The sequence below is a fragment of the Crocodylus siamensis genome, chromosome 11 (genome assembly GCF_052110815.1).
Source record: "Crocodylus siamensis isolate JL-2025a chromosome 11, ASM5211081v1, whole genome shotgun sequence".
NCBI classification, from domain to species: Eukaryota; Metazoa; Chordata; order Crocodylia; family Crocodylidae; genus Crocodylus; species Crocodylus siamensis.
In genome coordinates this window covers 34492926-34508576 of record NC_143405.1, presented here as the reverse complement: position 1 = coordinate 34508576, position 15651 = coordinate 34492926, and the positions used below count along the sequence as shown (strand labels likewise).

General features: G+C 45.7%; 1 protein-coding gene across 8 annotated transcripts in view; it reads right to left on the bottom strand.

Moving 5' to 3' along the window:
• Window positions 1-15651, bottom strand: part of ATG7 (autophagy related 7) — a 314637-nt gene that overhangs the window by 276771 nt on the left and 22215 nt on the right. For all 8 annotated transcript variants that reach the window (XM_090021024.1, XM_090021026.1, XM_090021029.1 and 5 more), the window contains exons 6-7: window positions 13905-14021; window positions 8210-8359 (exon numbers count right to left, since the gene is read on the bottom strand). In XM_090021024.1, the coding sequence (XP_089877150.1) occupies window positions 8210-8359; window positions 13905-14021 (267 nt within the window). The remainder of the gene's footprint in view (window positions 1-8209; window positions 8360-13904; window positions 14022-15651) is intronic.

Here is a 15651-nt window from a genome sequence, read left to right as displayed (position 1 = left end):
TCAAGACGCATCTGTGGATACATAACAAAGTGTGGTTGGCCTTTGTGACTGGATCCCCACATTGGTGGCCCATGTTCATCTTTCAGTCAATAATGACTCTAAGATCCTTTTCCAGCTCTGTGCTGGCATGAGGGGAGTTCCCCAGACTTGTTATTACCCTTGATCTGGGTTACTAGTCCCAGTTCCATCTTCGCCTTACCCTTCCTAATAGCCCCCCTACAAACCTAAGCAACGGCTGTATAGTCCTCCCTGTGATGGCCCCTCCCTTCCATTGGGCGTACGCCTCCTTTTTAGTCTTGAGATGTTCCTTGATGCTTTTTGTTAGCCAAGGGGGCTTTTGAGCACTCTTGCTCCCTTTGACCCTTGTTGGGATTGCCACCCTTTGAGCTTGGAGGATCATCTCCTTAAGGAATGACCACTCTTCTTGGACTCCCAACTCCCCTCCCCCCCGGGATCTCAGTTTCTGTACCTAAAAGGCTGAAGAAGTGAAGTTCATAAGGTCGGCTGTGAAAAGTGGTTTGTAAATTTCCTTTCAGGATCAAGCCTGAGAGACTGGAGACAGAGTAGGTGTTTTGTGAGGAATGTGCCCCCACAGGCAGTTGGGTATTCTTGCCTTTGATAGATTCTGGTGTGCAGTTTGTGGGGGTACTGGAGATTGTTGGCAGGTTTTGTGTTTTGAGCTGTAGGAAGTTGGCTTCTGGTGATGAGGTTAGGTTAGCAAGGTTTAGTGCTTGTATGAATTTACAAACCACTTTTCAGAGCCAGGCATATGTACTTCACTTCATTAACCTCCTAGGTACAGAAACTCATGGACTCAATCAATATAGACAGTAGAATCCTGACACACCACAACCTGCAAGACACCCGATTCCCCAGGTTCCTCTCCATATTTACCTGCACTGTTACATCCCTTTTCCCTGCCCCTCTCCCCAGCTTGTCTGTCACCCCCTGACACCTCCATTTCCACTTTCACTGACTGACTTTCTTGCCTGCATTGCATGCCAGGCCAGCCTCTGGCATCTTTACTATTCCTTCCATCCAGGAATATCACACAGACCAAATGGAGGTGCTTCCTCAGCCTTACGAAGGGTTTTTCAACCTGAAAGCTTGCTAAGATATATTTCTCTAATTATTCAGTTGGTCTACTAAAAGATACCAGATTGACCCAAAGGACCTGGTCTGCCAGTTCCTTAAACCAACACCCCTAGCACCTGTCCCCAGTCAGCCAACAGGAAGGATGTAGGGCCCTGGGCACATCTAAGCCCCAAGACTGCGGCTGCCAGAGAGTGTTGTCTGGCAGCTGCTGGAAAAGAAGCTCCTGCAGGAAAGGAAAGAAAGGCTCTCATCTGTGACAGCTTGACTGCCTAAGATGCTAGTGCTACTGTGCTGCAGTGCACTGCTTACCTGTCGTCATTTAAAGTGGTGGACTAGGCTGAGGCTGGAGGGGAGGAGGAAGCCTCACTGGGACACACTACCATACCATGTACAGGCCCCAGAGCCAGTGAGGGCACACCTTAACACACAGTGTCACCCATGTCAGGAGTTTTGCTTGTCAGCAGCCTGAGGCCCAGTTTCCCTCAAACCCCTGCACCTATCTCCTTGAAACCTGGCAGGCTTTCATGCCCTCAGAAGCGGCTACCTTTCCTGCAATTTTAATCCGAATCAACCAAAAAGTGACCAAGTTATAAGTATTTCAGTGATTCCCCATTACACTCTATGGCCAAATCTCCCAAAATAGGTGCTGAATCTTCTGAAGCTGATTCGGCCAAATTGATTCAGGACAGTGATCCGAACCTCCAAATCAAATCAGTCTCTTCTGAATCAGCAGAATCAGAATCAAATACTTACCTATTTGCACAGGCCTACTGCCAAATACACAGGCAGTCTTCAATGATCCTAGGGTGCAGAGTCAATTTTGGCTGACTTGGGCTGCTGAGGGAACTTTCCCCTGTAATTTACAGGAGGCACAGCCACAGTTTGCCTCCTTACAAGAATGTTCCCAACATTCTTTCAAAAGTTGCAGGTCTCTATGGTTTATGCTAATGTAACCCTCCCTTCTTGCCCCGACTACAGAACAGCAGAAGGTATACAAGGTGGCCACTGGAAGCCTCACTGCCTGTGCTGTAGGAGATAGTCCTGTTTCATGGCTTTAAGTCACTGGGCCTTCCCATGAGACGTGGGCTTGCATGAGAGAAAGGTCTCATGTTACATCAGAAGACTGGATTATATCAGTGCCTTGCTGGAATGACAAGCTTGTGTGGCTGCTTTACCCTTCAACTCCCACTGCCAGAGATGACTTACTATTTTCAGTTAACTGCCTCCTCTCCTCTCTCACCTCAATCTCTACCAAAGCTTGATCTGTCTGCTATTCTGAAGAAAAATTCTTCTTCAGCCCTTGGGAGGAAGTGACCATATCAGAATCTGGGAGACTCTCTGACTGTGGTACGGATGCTGGGTGGTGGGATACATTCTTGGAGACCTCCAGCCCTGCCCGCAAGGTGTCAAGATCAAGCTGCAAAAGCTTGTAAACTTTTCCCAGGACTTTTAATAATACAACAGCAAGGACTCGCTGAGTGAATAGAAGAACCACTGCCTCTAAATCTCAATGTACCCCTGTCCATAACTTGCAGGTGTTACCATTCAATAACTCAGCCCTTGTGGGGAACAGGCCTTCCAGGCCTCCTCCCCTTTCTCTCACTATCTTAGCTATCTGTGCCCTGCTCTGGGCACTAGCTCTGCCCTGCTCTGGGGCCTGCCTCCACCTTGCTCCAGGCACTGCTGGTATCTCTTCCTCCCCAAAACTACCAACCCAAGACACCAGTTCATAAAACAAAATAGAAAGTCAGGGTACTGCCTTAACTAAACATACCCCACACTGGGTACACTAGCTTTATAACAGAAAGGAGACACTGCTGCTTTAACACAAGCTGCCTTAGGCTCAGGCAATCATGCAACAGAAAGAAAACGACTGACCTCGTTCCCTATTAAGCACAGCTTAACAGGGAGATGCTTGTGTTAAGCAGCTCCTTTTTACACACTCCAATCGCCTTCCTTTCTCCCCCCCACCCCAAGGGAATACCAGCTTTGCTAGCACTATGCAGTTCTAGTGTAGTGTGGGTACCCTGGCACTCCCCAGTTGGGTTGGCATCCAGCCATTCCCTCCAGAGAGCTGGGACCTGGCATTCCCTCCGGGTGCCTTGGATGTCAGTGCTGAGAACACTGTAGTGAAGAGAGATGGTGGCAGGACAAGGGCTTGGGAAAATAGCAGCCTGACTGGCTGCTCCTCCTCAAGACTTGTGCCAGTCATGCTGACTTGCCCAAAGGGCTCATACATCTGCTCAGCAGTCCTGAATAGGACGAGGGTCTTCTCAGCTATGGCTGGGCTAGGCCTTGGGCCAGAGCCTTCTAGCATTCTTCCAGGTCAATGTTACTGCTGTCACTGGACAGCTCTGGCTCCACCAGAATTAACAACTAAGGGGGGTGTTCAGTGGAGCAGTCTCTACCAAGGACCCATAGACAGATCGTCCTAGTATGGGCATGGCACCTGCTGGGTACTTAGAATACAACTTGTATCATGGGCTCTCTTGTACCATACCTTCAGTACCTTCACCTTGGTCTAGCACTGGTGCCAGCCTTGGTTGTTCCTGCAAGTTGCCATCTCTTCTGTGATTTGTTCGTAAAGAACCTGGGCCTCATGGCTGTTCCTGAGGGACCTTTGGGAGCTCTCCTCATTCAAGATAAAGAAGGTGTTCATGACCCTATGCTCACCTACAGTTCATGCAAAGCTTCACAGACAAAGACATTTTTCAGGTGCAGGCAGTGTGGTACATAAGGGGATACATTCTTGAGATCATGTTGCATTTGAGAAGCCAAGTTCCAGGGGGGGGTGGTCCCAAAAGTGGTGCTGCAGCATACCTTTGCACCTTGCTTTACAAGGGAAAGTCACATGCACAGTCTATGACTCCAAGGGTGTGGAGTTGGGAGCAAGTCAGAAAGGCTATGCTGGGAAGGGTCAGGGGTTGAAAGTAAGAGTACACCAAACCAACCAACTCCCTAATCAAGCCCTGCTGGAAGGTACACACTTAACATGAAACATGTCATAGCAGAGCACTTCAAAGTCATTCCTATTCCTGTTTCATCCAGGGTTATTTATTTGGTTCAGGCCAATTTGTAGAGCTTCAATGCTATGCAGAGTCTGTTCCCTCAGTTTTTAGAGTGCTTTAAAAGCACTTGTTAACTTTGAGAGCTACAAACATTACACCTGTCCATGCTATAAGATAAGGTTAGTCGGGAATAAAAGATGACACGGATGAATTTCAGAAGGACCCAAAACAAAATTAAGCAACTGAACAACATGGTGGCAAATTTATCAGTGTCAGCAGTAAGTACAGAGTACAACAGAATTCAGCTGCTTCATGCATTATCAGGGTGGAAATTCTTTTTTTAAATTTTTTTTTCACTATAAGTAACACACAGTGCTTCACACTTAAAAGCAAAAATGCAGAGAAAGATTAAATCCACATTCAATCCACCTGAGACCCTTACATCTATATTTGAACAATGTAAAGATTTTTCCAGTGGCTTTAAAAAAGGGAGTCAGGTTTTTCAAAGCTTTTGCATTACTGCTGGGACTCCAGAAGATGCTGCATCTCAACACTTTTTTATGACAAAAATGACCTTTTATAGGTCACTTCTATGTAATATTTTGGTGTTGCACTGGCATTACAGACGAATAGAAACAAGGTGTTCCATGCTCCTGTAAAGTTCTAGGCTCCCTAAAGTGCAGGCAAATTAAGAGTAAGTGTGCATTTCCACCTCACTCCACTGGGGAAGAAGATCTCAGCCAGAATGCTGACCTGCTCAACCAGGCTTTAAACTAAGCTTGCTGGTGGATGGGCAAACAACCACTGGAGCAAGCTCACCAAGCATCAACCACAAGATCAGCAGGTTAGGATGCTCAAGGAAACCCACTCCTACCACAGCCCAGGAACAGAGCTTCTCCCTGAGTACAAGGAAGCCTAGGGCCTCCCAAAGCATACTTACTTGTCTGTACACTAATGCTAGGAGTTTGGGGAATAAAGAAGAGGAACTAGTTCTTCTGCTAAACAAAAATGACTACGATCTTATAATGATAACTGATCTGGTGGGACTCCTCTTATGACTGGACTATGGATATAAATGGCTATACTCTGAACAGGAGAGATTGTACTGAAAAAAGGGGTGGGGGGTGTAGCTCCCTATGTGAAGGAGATCTAAATGTCCTTACAAACTGAGACTGGCAGCCAAGAAGGACAACTGGAGACCCTTTGGGATAGAATATGAGTGAAGAGAATACAATGGTAAGAGTCTACTACAGACCTCCAAACCAGGAACAAGAGCTTGACCAAGAATTCACCAGGGAACTGCCCAAGGCTGCACGCTTTCAGTGCATGTTTGTCATGGGAGATTTCAACTCCCAGACATCTCATGGGAAGAGCATTTGGCCAAATCTGATTGGTCTCAAAGCTTCCTTACATGCGTGGATGAGCTCTACCTGTCTCAAGAAGTTTATGGAGCAAAAAGAGGTAGAGGTGCTGCTGGATCTGGTACTGGCCAAAGGGGGTGATCTAATCAGCAACCTAGGAATCGAAGGGAAGCTGGGTGACAGTGACTATGAGTTCATCACTTTCACTATCCATCGCAAAGCTGGCAGCTTAGCCAGCAATGTAGTAGTCCTCAACTTTAGGAATGCTGAATTTCATAAGCTCAGGAGGCTTATTCTTGAGGCCCTGAGGCCATGATTTTACAGGGAGGGGAGTTCAAGACAAGTGGTTGCTCCTTAAGGAAGCAATCTTAGAAGCACAACGGGAGTCCATCCCAACCCATAGGAAAGGTGGTAAAAGGGGTCAACAATCCCCTTGGCTCAACAGGGAACTCATGGACCTCCTACATCTAAAAAGAGAGGCTTATACAGGATGGAAGACGGGAAACACCACTAAGGAGGAATATTCTATACTGGTTCTCACTTGCAGGGAGCAAACTAGGAAAGCCAAGGCTGCAATTGAACTCCAACTGGCTATATGAATCAAGGACAATAAAAAGTCCTTCTTCAGATATTTGGGGAGTCAAAAGAAAAACAAGGGCAACATTGGACCCCAATAAACCAACTGGGGCAGCTGACTACTGACACCCAGGAAAAAGCCAATCTGCTTAATAATTACTTTGCATCAGTTTTTCATCAGACTAAAGGGATCACCCTGCCCAACATGATGTGGGATGACCAGGGTGAGAGTGAATATATGACCACCATTGGCATGGATCTTGTGAGGGAACATCTTGAGACCCCCACAAATCAGCTGGTCCAGATAGACTACACCCAAGAGTGCTAACAACTGACAGGCATCATAGTGCAGCCACTGGCAAGAATATTGGAGAACTCATGGTGCTTGGGTGAAGTACCTGAAGACTGGAGGAGGGCCTATGTGGAGCCCATCTTCAAGAAAGGGAGGAAAGATGACCTAGGAAACTACAGGCCAATCAGTTTGACTTCAATCCCTGGGAAGATTTTTGGAAAAAAATCAGCAAATAAACCATTCTTGACAGGCTAACAGAAGGCAACTTTCTGAAGGATAGCCAGGACGGGTTTGCTGCAGATAGGTCTTGTTTGACCAATCTCATTTCCTTCTATGACCTGGACAAAAGGGAAGAGGTTGATATGTATTTGGACTTTAAAAAGCCTTTGACCTGGTGGTCCCCATGATGTCCTTATGGAAAAATTAGGCAACTGTGGCCTCGACTAGTCCACAGTCCGATGGCTGGGGAACTGGCGTTGGGGTCAGATCCAGAGAGTGGTAGCTGATGGAACTGAATCAACATGGCATTCTGTGACTAGTGATGTCCCCCAAGGCTCCGTTCTCAGACCTGTACTCTTTAATGTCTTCATATATTATCTGGACACTGGTGTCAGAAGCAGATTAGCTAAGTTTGCTGATGACACCAAACTTTGGGAAAGAGTGTCCACACTTGAGGATAAGCTGGTGATCCAAGCCAGCCTCAATAGGCTTGCAAGGTGGGCGGACGAAAACACGATGGCTTTCAATACATAGAAATGGAAGGTGCTCCACCTCAGGGAAAAAAACCTGCACCACACTTAGAGGCTCAGCAATACTACACTTGCTAGCACCATAACTGAAAGAGACCTAGGGGCCATGACTAATTAAAAGATGAACATGAGCCACTAATGTGATACCACAGCTGGCAAAGCAAACAAAACTCTGGTTTGCATCTTCCAATGCATCTCAAGCAATACCCAGGATGTCATCTTCCTGCTGTACTCGGCTTTGGTGAGGCCTCAGCTGGAGTACTGCATCCAATTATGGGCTCCACAATTTAGGAAGGACATGGAGAAGCTTGAAAGAGTGCAGTGGAAAGCCACACACATGATCAGAGGGCAAGAGAACAGGCCTTATGAAGAGAGGCTGAGAGCTACGGGACTCTTCAGCCTGAAGAAGCGCAAGCTCGGGATGACTTGGTGGCAGCCTATAAGTACATCAGGGTTGTGCTCAGGATCTGTGGGAATGCCTCTTCACCAAAGCACCCCAAGGGATGACAGGGTCCAACAGTCACAAACTTCTGCAAGACCATTTTAGGCTAGACATAAGGAAAAACTTCTTTACTGTCCAAGCCCCCAGGGCCTGGAACAGACTTCCCCCAGAGGTGGTATAAGTACCTACTTTGGACACTTTTAAGAAACATTTGGATGCTTATCTTGCTGGGATCCTTTGACCCTAGCTGACTTCTTGGCCCTTGGACAGGGGGCTGGACCGGATGATCTTAAAAAGGTCCCTTCCAGCCCTAATGTCTATGAAATCTATGGAATTAATAAGTGTGCTTTTCACTTGCATAATGCTATACATGGGCAAAGAATTTTGGAAATGACAATTCCTCTTAACACCCAATTATTCTTATCTACAAAATGCTGAAAAAAAACTAAACACAGAACAATTAAAGAATCAAAGATTTAAACTATTTTAAACTATCTTGTGATGCTGAGACTTTTGGCTACTCCACTAATACCATTTAGGCTTAAGCACCTAGAATTCCTGGGAGCTGCTGTGTAGTGATTTGACCATTGTCTACTCAGCAACTGTACCTAGTAAAAACATAATTCAGAGGGTTGGTAGACTCAGCACAATCATTTCTTGTATATTACAACATCCAGAATTCTTACCTTCTCCCCTGGATCTTGGAAAAATTCATTCCAATTTTTAAGCAGGGACATCAAAACAGAATTATTGTGATATTTGATTAAAAAGCAAGGCAAAGCTGTAACTCCTTCTTTCTGGCAAAGTTCATCATATGCCTTCTGGAGTGCTTGAATCTGAAGACAAAAGATTTATTAATAGGCAGTTAGAACTACCCTAATCAACACCTTTTTATTATTACTTTGCACTGCTGCAAACATAGCGATGGAGAAAAGTTAAAAGAGCTTGCAACAACAGAAAGCTCCTGGGGCTGTAGAAGACAGAAATAGGAGCACTGGTCTCAGAATACAGTACAGGCAATTTAGGTTAAAAATTAAGAAGAACTTTGTGATTATTAGGGTGGTTAAGCATTAAAAAACGCTCCTTAGGAAACTTATGGAATTTCCATCCCTGGAAATTTTTGAAAGTAAGTTAGATAAACACTTGGCTGAGATGTTTTAGTCAGGATGATCCTGTCTTGAATGGGGAGCTAGACTAAATGACCTCATGAGGTTCCTTCCAGCTCTAAAAACCTATGCTAAATCCATTCTAATTGTAGTGTGACACGGGCAAACTCCCAGGCCCGGTCATAGTTCCAGCCTATCACCTGTCTTTGGGCAAGCCACCTGTGTTACTTTCTTGCCATGCCTTGTTGTACATTAATCATTATGTTAATTAGACAGGAGGCTGGTCTTCAAGCACCCTGATATTCACAGGCAGTAAACACACGACTCCAACCTTCCCTTTATCATGTCCCATGCCTCGCAGATGTCATCTCTGAGCTGGTCTATGCTACGGCCTGAGGCCAGGTAAACTCAGTACACGGTTAGACCTCTCTCATGCTGCCCTGTTGAGGGCCTCACTCATACAGCCCCCCTCTCACAAGGCCTCTATCACTCCTCCTGCTCTCACCAGGCCTCTCACACTCGTGTCCTTTACCAGGCCTCATTCACTCTACCCTGCTCCCTTAAGCGGGTCATCACTCAGGCTTATCCCTTCTCTCCTTGACCAGCCTTTTGGGCCTGTCCCGCAACCCTTATGTATGTGGTGGCTGGGTAATAGGTCAAACCCTGAACTGACTTCGCCTCTAGCCCCAAACCAGGTAACTCATCCCTCATTGGGGCCAGTCACTCCATTTTACTCGCGGCTCCTTCTGTGCTGCCTACTCAGCCTTAGGCTCACTCACAGCCTCAGGCATCTGAAAACTTACCTGGGCCTCAATGAGGCCAGGGCCTCAACTCTCCTCTCCCCACTCCTGGGGCTTCAGGGTCTTACCCTCCAACAGGCTTAAGTGTCCCTCACTCGGGCGTACCTGGCTCCACTATTTTCCCTGGGCTCAGGTGCCCCTCGTTGGGTGTGCCTGGCCCAACTGCTCTCTGGGGTCTTACACCCCTACAGGGTCAGATGCCTCATAGAATCATAGAAGTAGGGTCGAAAGGGACCTTGTAGATCTGCAAGTCTGACCCCCTGCCTCGGCAGGAGAAAAACTGGGCTCAAATGACTCCAGCCAGGTAGGATGGTGAAGGAATAAGCCTGAGTGATGACCCACATAGTTGCTTAAGGGAGCAAGGCAGAGTGCCCAGTAAAGGACACGAGTGCAAGTGGTCTGGTGAGAGCAGGAAGAGCGATAGAGGTCTTGTGAGAGGCCTGGCATGCCTGGCCCCAGTTCCTGCTTGGGGATCAAGTGCCTACTCCTTACTTCTCTCTGATCTTAAAAACCCACCAGACTTACCTCCATGATGTTCCTTGAACAGCAGGGCAGCTGGGTGGTGTTACTCCCTTAGCTGCTGGAAGCAAACTGCTGCCCCAGCCCTGAGAGCCAGGATCTTAAAACGGATGCCTCATCAGGGCTAACCTGCACCTGTGTGTTGCCTGCTTGCCTCAAAGTGGCAGGCACCAAAGGTGCTCTGCTACCTACCTTCTCCCTTAAAACTGGTTCCTGGGAGAGGCTTTTCCCTGCTACACCCAAGGCAGGCTCACTCAGAGCTTGCAACAGCCCTTAAGTGACGAGCACTCCGTTGGTGTGCTTCCTCCCGCTTAAAATGACTCCTCAGAGGCATCTCCTAGGTGCCCTCCTTGCAGGCCCTTCTCCTGCCTCCTGCAGCCTGTACTAAGCGGCAAACACCCCAATTGTGCTCTGCCACAGTAGAACCAGCAAGAGAGAGCTATGTACTCTGATCTGTTTTTAAGTTATGAAAATTAATTTTACAGGATCAGTTACTAACAACAAGTTCATCACAATAAGTTCACACATCAATTCAATGTACTTTATTTTAGTTGTTTATTCAATTGTTTATTTCAATTGCTGTTTTTGACAAATACAGCATAATAATAAAATATGCTACAGAAGAGGTTATATGTTTTTCTAATACTCATTTGTAACCAATCACCTAGAATATTCTTATAAGAACACATCTAAACCATTTTTAGGCATATTAATTGTACTCCACTATAAAGGAGGCTAAGTTGCTTTGTGCAACTTGTGTTACTCTGTATTGATTTGAATTAGCAGCTCTTCCACAGCCCCTCACTATGGGGTTCTACTTCCTACTGACTTTTGTGGCATTAAAATTGCTGTAACATTCTACATTAAACTCCATTTAAAATCAAAAAGTACAACTGAAAAGTTTGAAAATTTCCTATTATTTTTATGTAAAAAGTCTCCGATTGATTTATCTACTTCCCTGCTCACTTACATATCTAACATTTTCCAAAATATTTTTAGAATTTTTCTAAACCAGAAGAATGATGATGTTCAATTTATTTTCAGTGAAACTGCTTTGTACTATTAACTAACACTAGTTTTAGTCAAAAAGAATTGAAAGTCAATTTAACTTTGATCTACAAATGAAAAAACATTCTACTATAGTCCATGCATGGAGACAGAAAATATTCCCTAAAACACGCAGACAGAAAAAGTATTTTTAATTTCACTGGTCTTCAAGGAAAGGCCTGAGGCCAATGCCAGTCAGTCATTCTAATTTCTAAGTTTTCCTTGAGAGCATTCCTCTGTGCATAAAGTGTCTTTTGCAGGTTACTTTTATTTTACAACTCTTCTTCATAGCTCAAACTAGAGGTGCACCAATATATTGATTGAGTATCAGATCAGCATCAATAAAAGGAAAATTAACATTATCGGCTATCAGCTTTTTTTTGGCCAGTGTAGCCAATAAGGTTCAGTGATAAATGTAATACACCTCCTGACCAGGACCACACGCATGCACATGGACAGGAATGCAGCTGGGCAGCATGGAGAGCAGCTTCTTGTAGGTAAGTCTGTGGAGGGGGTGAGGTACGGTGGGGCAGATCAAGGCCCCCATGGTGAGGGTGTGGGGCAGGGGCAGAGACGGGGCAGGGGCATTGTACAGCCAGGGCAGTAAGTGTGACCCAGGGCAGGGAGTGGGAAAGAGCCACGGGCAGCTCATACAGGGGATGTGGGGGTAGCAGCTCCCCACTGCTGTGCACACACCCCTGGGGAGAAGTATGGGGGACATATGCCACCACCCCCTTCCCCCCCAGATTTGTGCGTGGGACGGATGCAGGCTGCTCGCTGTGAGCTTGGGGCTCTCCGCCCTGCTGCCTTTCCCTCAAGAGTCCTGTGCTGACTATGTGCCCCCTGCCTGCCCGGCAGCAGCTGGGGTGGCAAGTTGCATCTCCCACTGTTGGCTGAGCAGGGGATGTGTGGCCAGTATGGGCCCCCAGGGCAAAGGCAGCAGTGTAGAAAGCATAGTAACAACTGGAATACCAGGTTCTGGCTATAGAGGAGGAAAGAGTATGGCTGAGGGGCATTCCAGGTGTTTTTCTATTTTTTGTTAGCTCTGCCAGGGGCAGGGTGAGAGAGGAGGAAAGAGAGAGCCTGGGACAGGCTGCAACTGAAAGGACCAGAGCCTGAACTCCAAGCTAGACAGAGACTGAAGCTAATAAACTGAGCCAGAGCAAGTGGGCCCAGGCTACACGTCTACAGGCAGAGTAACCTGCAGGCCAAGGCCAAGAGGGCTGAAGCCTGTACAGGATCACGAAGAACAGAGCGACACCCACGAGGCAGGAGTGTAGCTATGGAAGAGGCTGGAGGCCTCAATTAAAATCCCCCATTGCTTAATTAGGGTACCAGAAAGCAACTGAAGTCAGCCAAACACCACTGAGAGCCCTCTGCCCTCATACAGAATTTAATTATTGGGAGGTGGGGTAGGGTGTTAAATTTGTTTATCCCACACTGCTATAGCAGGAAAACCAGTGGCTCCTTTGCTCCTACCCCGCTGCCCCTATTCAGGGACAGCCTCCCATTTGAGATCAGAAGAATATCAAGGCATGGCAGGTGAGATAAAAAGGGAGGTTATATGGAGGACCAGTCAGGCCAGGCACACACTGCTGACAGCTGCAGAACAGCAAAGCTGCAGGAGAAGGTAAAGGCGGGGAAGGGAAGATAGGCTGCAGGGAGCAGCAAGGGGGTAGGCAAAGAGGGTAAGGGTCTAGCCCAGGGGCGGGCAAAATGCAGCCTGCCAGCCCATTCTATCCGGCCCACGAGGCCCTTAAAAAATTTGGAAAATGAATATTTATCTGCCCCTGGCTGTTTGTCATGTGGCCCTCGATAGCTTGCCAAAACTTAGTATGCGACCCTCCGCCCAAAATAACTGCCCGCCCCTGGTTTAGCCCCATACCACTGCTTTTCCTGCCACAACAGCATGGTGGGGAACAAATTTAATACAACCCCCCAATAATTAGATTCTATATGTGAAAAATGATAGCAAATGCTATACATAAAAAATATATACATCTAATTATTGGGAGGATCATCTTAAATTCAAAGCTGTTTTGGATTCAAGTAAAGTCGGTACTTTACAAAAGAAAAAACAAGAAGCACCAACTACCATGACATGATAACGCATGATTTATGCGTAGATTAGAGGCCTGCATGATAGGTCCTATGAGGAAAGACTGAGGGACCTAGATCTCTTCAGCCTCCGTAAAAGAAGGCCGAGAGGGGATTTGGTGGCTGTCTACAAGTTTGTTGGGGGAGGGGGGAGCAGCAAGGATTAGGAGATGCTCCGTTTACCAAGGCACCCCTTGGAGTAACTAGCAACAATGGCCACAAACTGACAGAAAGCAAATTTAGACTAGACATTAGGAAGAACTTCTTTATGGTAAAGGTTACCAGAATCTGGAATGGGCTTCCAAGAGAGGTGGTGCTCTCCCCTACCTTGGGGGTCTTTAAGAAGACACTGCACAAACACCTGGCTGGGGTCATCTGACCCCAGCACTCGTTCCTGCCCAGGGCAGGGGGTCGGACTTGATGATCTGCTGAGGTTCCTTCTGTCCCTGAAAATCTATTAAATCTGTAACACGATTGATAAAATCAAGACACAGAAAAGGACTGAGAGTGGGTTAAATTTCTCTCAAAATTGTCCTGGCCTTAATTCACTACTTTTGCATCTGGCTAGTGACCTCAGCCTCCCAGACACCACCTTTTAAAAAGGTTAGCAACCCTGTGTTTGGTTAACCTTCTGTGCAAAAGGAATCTACCCATTCATCCCCTTCAAGACATGCATTCCATCACTTCAGCTTAGTGTACCACATTACTTGATCCTGTTAGTGTGAATGCGAAGTTCAAAAGTCAAAGCATTTGGTATGAGACAATAAGAATGAACAGTAATAAAAGATTTTTACAGTTGGTGTTTTGAATACCTGACTTGGAGAGAACCTTTCCCCCAAAGTAACTGGCTGTTGCACAACTGGTATCCCATCTGTGAAGCAGAGTGCAGGGTAGCAAAACCAGTAATAGAAATGATACTTTTTTAAATCCTAAAGAAAAAAAAATATATACATTAGAGAAGATATATGTAAATATAAAAGTATATGTCAATATAAAAAACATGATCTAGTGATGGAGAGACTGCTTTGCACATAAAATAGTGCATACATATATTTATTTAGTTTGAGTAAGAGTGGAGGGTACACCATATATCAACACATATTCAAATGACAGGCATAGGTGAAAGGAATTTTCTCATTTAGAAAAGGGCACCACCAGCCCCTGCACCAAACGGAAGAGAACCTTAACTAGCAAATTAAAAAATATGTTATTAGAATACTTCCAATTAAAACCATGGCCATGTTTCTGTAAATACTTTTGCATGAGCCTAATTCGATCATAGGAGCATATAAGTAAGAACAAGTACAAGTACTATGCAGATGAAGGATTCATGAGAACTGGAGCAAGGACTTACATAAGAAAAATTTCTGCTCTGTAAGAGATGGCACAGCAACATTTTAAATGATTTGCCAACAGTCACACAGATCTGCTACAGAGCTGGGAACTGAACCCAGGAGTCTTGCCTCCTATCACCCACCACACTCTTTGAACAGATCACTGTAAGCCTGTGAAGTATTTGCTGGTGGTCTGTGGATAGCTGGCTAGTCATATGGTGCTGGGTCTCCTTTCTACCTGCTGAATTGCATCAACACAGAAATAGACACAATGAATACTATCCCACTACTTGTGAAAACCTAAAAATTGTATGATAGCAACTGCTTTTAATGGTAGTACAAGCCTCACGTTTAGAAAACACAGTCCAGCTCTGTATAAAAATACATAAGTGATATGTTAATACATGCACAATGAGATAATTTTGGAAGGATAAAGATGGAACTTCTACCAAATCCCCCCCTCGCTATGGGGGTGTTGATCTGCCCCACCCTATGCCCCTTCCCTCCCCCCTCCGCAACAAATTTACCAGCTGGAGGCAGCTGTGTCTAGCATCAAGGACTGCTGCCTGTTTAGTCTATCGTCAAAACTCCGACTCACCAAATAGAATCACTGGCCTTCCAAATCAGCCAAATCCAAGTTGAATACTTGGCACTTCACACAGGCCTAATTACACATACACACACCCATATCCATGTCCAGCTTGTCTATATACCATAGTTCATTCATAGCATTTGACCAGGTAGGTTGTTATCTATGAAAGCTCATGCCTCCCAAACCCAGTTAAGTTCTGCCCTCCCCTACCTTTTGTCTGACTTCAGACCAAGATAGCTAACTACCTCCATGCATACAGCTGAAACAATTCTGCTGATTCAGAGGTTATACAATGCTGCCTAATACAGTAAAGGTGTTTAGTGAGCTAAATTCCATAACTCCTGGGATACTTTCAGTAACAGGTTTTAATTGCACTAGAATCAAATCAGTCTTTAAAGCCAGATAAGTGAGGTAACATGCAGTTTACTTGGCACAAACTGATGTCCTGTTTGCTTGAACTATAGGATTCATTTCAAATGCTTTATATAGCTGGCAAAGTAAATTCATTTTAAGACACTCTGGAGAGGAAAAAGACTCACAGTGCATGCATAACATGAGCTCAGTCATCTCTGTTCCAAAAGTTACTATGTCAAACTTCTGAATAGCATTATCATTCATTTTTATACACATGGT